Below are 8,793 nucleotides of genomic sequence, written 5' to 3'. Positions count from 1 at the left end.
ACAAACGCGATCATAAGATCATTTTATTTTGTATTGAATCCATGTCGAACATTAATGTTCTATTGACTCATCAACAAAATAATGGTTCAAAAGACTTAAGGATTAAAGAAACTTAATAATCAATATTTCTAGAAGAAAACTTCATAATAATTGAATCAACAAATTTAATCACAAGTAAACATTTTGATATTAACCATGTTACATTTGATGTCATAAATAATTGGATAATCAAAACTTCATTTATCTAATAATGCAAGCATTATAAAATGACATCGATAATCCAAAAACACAATTGATAAACTAGGAATAAAATTCCATATCAATAATCCATATGATATCAAAACCAAACAATATCAAAAACTCTTAAAATTCAACAATGTAAACATAAAAGCAAAAATAAACTCTTCTGACTTGAACATGATCATCTCAAAAGTCCACCCCTTTTTCTCATCTCAGTTTGAGCATTCACAAGCTTGTTATAAAGTTCCAGAATTGAAAACGTTTTGTCGCTAAACAAAATTTCATCTCTGACTTCATTAAAGCTATCTGGAAGCCCATCAAGGATCATTATCTTCTGGGTTTCTGGGTCAACTTTCCCCCCCGATAATAGAAGTTCATGGAAATAGCCATGCATGACTAGGACGTATTTGCCCACATCATGGCCCTCTTCCAATACCTCACTCCTTAAATGCTCCACAGCGCGACCAGCTCTTACCTTAGAGGACTTTTCTTCAAACCACTTGGGCTTGTTGACCAACGGCCTTTTGGGTTTGTCAAACCTCTCAAGGGCATTGCCAACACCGGCTAAAAGGAAGCCCTTGAGATGACATTCCGCGGTATGCCACTGATCACGAAACTCCTTGTCCTCTCCTTGTAGATGGTATGTGGGCGGACGATTCTTGCTGAGAATCAACCTCAAGTCATTGATCAAACGATCAACATCAAGCTTACTTTTCCATTCCTTAAACAATTCAGAGTCATGCTTCCTCGAACTAAGTATGGCATAGTAAATATCCCAAGTATCAATCATCTTTCGTTCAAGCTGAGAATAAATACCAATAATATAAACATGTAAAATTTCAAGGAATTGCAAATAACCACAAAACAATTCATCAATTTTACATCCACAAAAATCAAGCACAAACGTTCTTCTACTAGGAAGCCGAGTCTTATTCATGCAAGAAATTCATTATTTTTACTGGCCACAATGTCGACAGATAGTCCAGAGACCATAAGAATGGCATGGCTGACTAACAATGCTAAAGCGTATAACCATAAAATTAAGCACTAAGGATTCTTTACTTGTGCGTGAACTCCTCTAAAGAAAGGTCGAACCGGACAAGCACCTCCTCCTATAGCTCCCTCTAAGCATTATTAAAATACAATCCTTATAATTTCGCAGCAATATTGCTCCGGTAAAGACCAGTCGCGATATTACTGAAAAACTAATTTTACGATTTTAATAACCTTTATCTAGAGAAGTCAAAACTTACGAACTGGTAATGTTCCTCCCGTAAAGACAGGCCGGTCACTACTTCGCACTAAGACCAATTTTATGGAGGCCATATACAAACGTGTTGTAATTATCGCTTCATATTTTCTTGTTGGTGGTTTTAATAGTTTAATTATCACTTAAGCAGATAAGGCAGGTATCCACATTCAAAGAATAATTAAACATGTACTAGCTATGCATGCAAGGCAATAAGTACATAGGCGATGCACGAGTTAAACTAGATTTTAACAAATAAAATCATAACTCAAATTAAATATCCATCATTCATCAATAAAACATGTAAACACATTTACATAAGGTTCACATAAACATAATGACGAAACTTGATCATTTAATTAAGCATCTAAAATAAATAGATAGAATTAAAATTCTATCTTCACATAAACAAGATTATCTAGACATTAAGTCCAATCTTAAACAATCATACATTATTAGTTAAAATAACGTATCTTGATTATTAGAATTACCTTTTAATACTATTAGGATTTACTTAGATAGAATTAATCCATCCTTATCCTAAAATTAATGTCTAGGTGTATATCATAAAAGATTAGCTAAGTCTCAATTTAAAATGCCCACTTGGATATATAAATCCGCATTTATCCAATTAAGACTAAATCCATTTAAAACACACCAATTAAATTTGAGAATTAAAATTCTCATAGCTTTCAAATAAAATCACATGACAAGAAGAATCTTATTACATCTTTAATTCAAAATGATGTTTTCTAGATGAAATAAAATTCACCTTCATCAAAATTAAAGACAAAATTCAACTTAATAAATAATTAAGGATTTTAATAGCAAAATTAATGCTCTATGAATTTTCATACCTTTAAATCACATTTGATGTTATCTAGATGAAACAAATTCACCTTCATCAAAATTAAAGATAAAATTCAAATTAAACTAGGAATTGAATTCCAATTAAAATCCAATTAATCATTTAACACTTTAATAATTTAGGATTTAAGTAGCATGTTAATGCCAAATGAATTTTTCACTTCTTTAATTAAACCGATGTTATCTAGATGAAATAAAATTCACCTACATCATATTAAAGACAAAATTCAAACTAGGAATAGGATTCCAATTAAAATCCATCCAATTATTATACATGTAATTTTCGAAAATTTTAAAGGTTTAAAACAATTGAAAAACTCATGTCTTTTCCTTAGGTATATATCTAGGAAATAATTCCATAACACACCAAATAAAATATAGACAATTTTCAATTAAACCTTAAAATTAAAACATGAAAGCATATTAAGAGAATATTCTTTAAAATTCCATCCAATTAAGGAAAAGCCAAAAATTAGATCAAACAAATATTGAATTTCCTTATGTTAATTACCATGATATTATCTAGATGGAAACAATCCACCAAAATCAACTAATTAACAAATTAAATCAATTATTTGACTAATTATTCAATTGGCAAATTTTAAAGAAGGCAATTATTCTCTTTAAATTAGAATCTTGACTTAATTGCAAAATCATTCTAATTCCCACAAGATATTTTAATTATTCTAGGTTTAGGATTTTAAACCACAATTATAAATAGCTTGCGTGTTAAGAAACGAAACGAAAACACGAAAAACAAAGAGACGAGACGACGCAACCCAAAACCCTAATTAGGGTTTGGGCCGCCACGGGCCTCGCAGCAGCCGCCGCTGCCGCGTCTGGCCACCGCCGCCGCCTCTGGCCCGTCGGGAACTGCTCCGGCGTCGACCGCCAACTGGAACCACCGCACGCCACCGCCGCCGTCGCCTGGAAACGCCGAGTTTGGCCACCGCAAGCGTCGATCAGCCTCTGCAGCGACGAAGGAGGCCCACGTCGCCGGATCTTGGCAGACCCGACGCGCCTCCAGCGCCGCCGCCTCGCCGATTCGTCGCCTCCAGCGCCGTCGTCGTCAGACAGCCGCTGCAGCAGCCGCCGGAGGCCCACGCCGTCGGATCGAGATCGATCCGACGCGCCTCCGACAGCTCCGCCGCCTGCTCGCCGTCTGCCGCCTCTCCCACTGGACTGGAGCTCCCTCTGGTCGACGACCATCGCCGGCCGCCGCCCCGAGCTCCTTCTCCGTCGCGATTCCCGGTCGGCGTGAAGCTAGGGTTTTTCGAAACCCTAGTTCAAAATTTTTTTTAATTTTTTTTTTTTGTTTTTCGATTTTTAATTAACTCGATTCATCGCGGTCGCTACGCTTGACCGCGATCTTAAATCTTAATTAATCGTTTCTTAATTTGTAACAATCTTTTATGTTCATATCAAATATGCATATTTAAACATCTAGCATTTAGCAATTTAAATAGATCTAGCATATTAAGAACATAAAACTATAGATCTAATGAATACTTGCTTAGATCTAGAATATTCTTGTGAAAAACTCAAATAAAATTCGAGATTCATAATATTCTTTCATCGATCCAAGTATTCAATCATGGACCACTTTATTTCTTGATTCAAAAACATATATTCACTTAAACACATACATATATGTAATCAACAAACATATAATCTAGTACATATTACTTAGAATATATAGATCTAATGATGTTCATCATAGATCTAGAATATTTTTGTGAAAAACTTGAATAAAATTCAAGATTCATAATATTCTTTCATCGATCTAGAACATCATATCATAGATCCAAAAATAAAATCAAGAAAAACATAGATCCAACACATATTGCATTATTTTCGAAAATCCCAAGTTTTTACACTATAATTTTCGAAAAATTCAATTAATCAAATACATAATCAGAGCCTAAAAATTGGCTCTGATACCAGTTGTTGGGACTACCGCAGCGGAAGACACGGAAACCAAACAGGTCCTAGAACGGATCTATTTAGGTGATTATGCATTCGACTCCAATTTCATGCAATAAACATAGATCTATAGATATAACATCAAATAAACACATAATCATGCATATTCGATGTAGATTCGATTGTTACCTCATAATCCATCATTGGATTGACGTTGCTAGCTGCACCACCCGGAGATCCTTGGTTTATCGACCACGAATCTTCCGTACTATTCCCTCGTCCTTGATTCTCCATCCGTGTGGGCGGATCTTAGAAAACCAATTAAATAACTTTGAATGGATCTAGGGAAACCCAATACAAACACCAAATTGTCTAGATCTAATCCTATGAATTAGGATAGATCAAGAACAATAATCAAAACCCTAATTCTCCCACAACTATGGCTCGAAAATCGAGACCAAGAGAGAGAGAGGAAGGAGGCGCCGATTTCTAGGCTAGGGTTAGGGTTTTGTGTTGTCTTGGATTGTGTGCTAGGGTTTCCCTTTCATTCATTATTTATAGTGGACCTTATTGGGCTAGTAAGGGGATCCATGGAATGACTTAAGTGTTGGGCTCACCCATTAGATAAATTACTAATTAAATCAAATGACCCATGATTTAATATATTATCAATGGAATATTATTTTATTCCACTAAAGAATAATATTGCACTCCCACTTAAATCACCAAATTACAAATAACTTGGGTCCATTTTATTTTATAATATTTCCCGCGTTTAAGATTATCTTGATCCATCAATTTAATTCTTTTGTCTGCTATGTGACTAGAATTAAATTAATTCTCCAAAGAGTTTTTCTAGTTTGAAACTTTATTTATTATTCGTGGAATAAATTCCAACTGCGCAGTTTTCTGAATAATAAATTCCTCTTTCAAACACCTCTTGGGGATCACCCCTTAGGGATTTAATCATACCACACTGGGCACGCGAATTCTATGAAATAATATTCCAATACCTTCATGTTATTCAATTACTACCACCCAAGATATCATGAACTTGAGTTACGTACAAACTCTCACATATTGATAAGTCAAAGTGGCGTTTGATTGAATAAACAATATTGATATTAATATCATAGACTAGAAAATACTAAACTTTCTGAAATATATTCTTTCAGTAGATAGCAATAAAGAATACATTTCGGATTAGATCCTTTCAGTGCTTTACCACACCGGTGTTACTAATCTCTTCTTAGGTAAGAGAGAATTATCACAAACACCGCAACCGTTCCAATAGGTAGCCAAAGCCTATCTAGGTTGTGAATACGTTTTTCTTCTTACTAGATCTGGCCAAGTCCCCTACTGGAAAACTCATGAGGAGATTCATCGAATTTCCCTACTTGACCTTCTTAGTAAAAAGCCTTAGACTTGTTTATCATATTTCAATAATAAACCATTTATATTATATTATTTATTCTCATAAATAGGTAAACAAGTGGATGTGGCGTTTCTCGTATACATGCACAAGCTGACTGTACAAAGGCATGTACGCTCGAAGCATCTTTTAGTATACAAACCCCTCTTCTAGAGAGAATTCTACTAAGTGTGTTGAGAACCGAGAACTTCGAAAACTAAACTCTACGGAACCAATTCTAAATGGGCGTTGATCGAACTCCTCTCTCTCCAAGTGGCTTCTTTTATAGGGAGGCTTGACCTTGCTTTTAGGGTAGACTTCTCCCGCGTTTTGACCTTTTTGCCCTTGTCAATGATCATCCCAGCTATCCTCCTTCTCCATCTCGAGCCTTTTATCTGGCATGCATCCTGGTCAGTATCGCACCCTTCTGGCGCCCTTTTCACTTGCGTCACCTGAATCGTCTCCTACTGACTTGGATCCTTCAATCCTGCACACATGAGCAACTGTTTTGCAGATAATACATGCATTTCACGACATACTGACCAGTAACCAAGGCTTAGAATACGACTTATAAGGGGTATACCCAAAAGGAAGGCATCGATTACGATGAGACCTTCTCCCCAGTGGCCATGCTCAAATCGATCTGTATTATTTTGTCTATAGCAGCTTACATGGATTGGTAAGTATGACAGATGGACGTTAAGACTGCGTTTTTGAACGGGAGCCTTGAGGAGACCATCTACATGGAACAACCCGAAGGCTATGTGGTAAAGGGCAAGGAACACATGGTTTGGAAGCTTAAGAAGTCCATTTATGGCCTCAAGCAAGCATCTAGATCATGGAACCAGTGTTTCGATCAAACAGTTCAAAAGTTTGGATTCGAAAAATGCCCTAATGAAAGCTGTGTGTATAAGAAGGTTGAAAAGGGAAATGTTGTGTTCTTAGTTTTATATGTAGATGACATTCTTCTAATTGGAAACAATAAAAAGATGTTGTCATCAGTGCGAACTTGGTTGTCCAGCCAGTTCGAGATGAAAGATATGGGTGATGCGGGACACATTCTCGGTATCAAGGTTCTTAGGAACCGAGCTAAGAGAATGTTGTGCTTATCCCAAGAATCTTACATCGATACAATACTTAGACGCTTTAGCATGCAAGATGCCAAGAAAGGTTTTCTACCTTTTAGACATGGCATCCATTTATCTCAAGAGATGTGTCCTAAGACAGCATCTGAGATAGCAGAGATGAGAAGAATACCATATGCCTCGGCAGTTGGTAGTCTCATGTATGTTATGTTTGTACTAGACCCGATATCTGCTTTGCTGTTGGCATGGTAGCAAGATATCAATCAAATCCCGGCCAAGGACATTGGACTGCCGTAAAGAACATACTCAAGTACCTTAATCGGACTAAGGACTATGTTCTAGTTTAAAATGCAGCGAGCTCTGTCCTTTAGGATATACAGATTCAGATTTTCAAGCTGATGTAGATTCGAGAAAATCAACTTCCGGATATGTGTTTACCTTAGGAGGTGGAGCTGTAATTTGGAAGAGTGTAAAGCAGAAATGCATTGCATACTCTACCATGGAAGCCGAGTATGTGGCCGCTTCCGAGGCTGCAAAAGAGGTTGTATGACTTAAGAACTTCCTTCTGGACTTAGGTGTGGTTGCGAATATGCCCAAGAGCATCACCATTTATTGTGATAATTCTGGTGCTGTGGCAAATTCGAGGAAACCACGGGCTCATAAAGCGAGCAAGCACATAGAGAGGAAGTATCATATCATTCGAGATATAGTGCAGAGAGGAGACATACAAGTGGTCAAGATTGAGTCAGAAAACAACCTGGCAGATCCTTTCACGAAGGCATTAGCGGTAAAGCCGTATGAAAGACATGTTGAAGGAATGGGAGGTCGACTAATTCAAGACCTCAATCCGCTTTCAGTATAAGTAGGAGAACTAGACGTTAGCACATTTTTTTTGTATACTCGAAAGTGTTTTGAGTATAAGTGGGAGATTGTTAGAGTTTGTATACTAGAAATCACGTTTCGAGTGATTGAATACTGTAAAACACTTATTTTATTTTCCAATAAATAAAACAGATTATTTTTTGTCGTTATGTTTTACATTTAATGGATGTTAATGCATGTTTAAATGTATAAGTTAACTTAACAAAGTCTAAGTCTTTGTTTTAGTAGACCGGTTGTGGGCGTCGTCCACTTTAAGTTAACACGGTCAGTTTTAAACAAAGAAAAAGATGAATTTCACAACCTAGTTGGAATTTGACTATCCATTGAGAAAGGTTGCAATGTCAGTCCGCATATTTCTAAGCCTTACTGAAATAATATGACATTGGTGTGGTATAGCACTGAACGGATCTAACAACAAGACTTGCCCTTAGGCTATCTACTGAAAGGCGAGGTCTTGATAAATATTTATTTCTTAATCAATGTAGGTTAGCATTGAGCATACGGTATTGATTATGCACTGCTTTGACTTATCAAATGGTGCGGGTTTTTCGTAACCCAATTATCCCGATATATTGGGTAGTGGTGATCAATATCTAGCGGTGCTAGAATTGCTATTATATTGAATCGTGTGCGAGGCTGAGTCTCGTTTGATAATGTCCTCAAGAGGAGCGTGAAACAAGGTTTTATTATTCGGAACCTAGCTAGTTGGAGTGTGATTACTCTATGAATAATAAATAAGCGTTTCATGTTAAGTCCACTCTTGGAATTAATAAGAAGTTAATTAATTAAGTCAATAGCAGACATTAATTAATTAATGGACATTTTAATCTTAAGCACGAGAAATGAAAGTTAAACGGAAACCCGGATTACTTGTAATTTCGGATTTGGATGGGGAGAGTTCAATATTACTTCTGTCTCGGAATAGTAGTTCTATTTAGTTACGACATGAGTTTTAAGAAATGTAAAGAACTCGAATAAGTTAGTGATATATATGTCCCACTTATATATATTAGTTTTATAACAAAATATGAGTGGAATAAGTCGGTGTAATGTAGGCCTACTTACCATTTATGATTCTTACTGTGGACGGACCGAAATGGCAATACAAGACTCTTATTGTGGGACAGAGGGAGTAA

At 36.3% G+C, this 8,793-nt stretch overlaps 1 protein-coding gene across 1 annotated transcript; it reads right to left on the bottom strand.

The window, feature by feature from the left end:
• Nucleotides 1-421: 421 nt before the first annotated feature.
• Nucleotides 422-1,030, bottom strand: LOC125194907. Its single transcript, XM_048093120.1, has one exon. The coding sequence runs from the start codon at nucleotides 1,028-1,030 to the stop codon at nucleotides 422-424; it is 609 nt and encodes a 202-aa protein (XP_047949077.1).
• Between the last annotated feature and the right edge of the window lie 7,763 nt (nucleotides 1,031-8,793).

Source organism: Salvia hispanica, chromosome 6, assembly GCF_023119035.1.
Source record: "Salvia hispanica cultivar TCC Black 2014 chromosome 6, UniMelb_Shisp_WGS_1.0, whole genome shotgun sequence".
NCBI lineage: Eukaryota > Viridiplantae > Streptophyta > Magnoliopsida > Lamiales > Lamiaceae > Salvia > Salvia hispanica.
The sequence above is the reverse complement of the archived record's forward strand: the minus strand, read 5'-3'. Positions and strand labels throughout refer to the sequence as shown.

What these genes read in the sequence shown, in the direction of transcription:
- LOC125194907 (XM_048093120.1), bottom strand. Translation starts at nt 1,030, where the DNA reads ATGATTGATACTTGGGATATTTACTATGCCATACTTAGTTCGAGGAAG.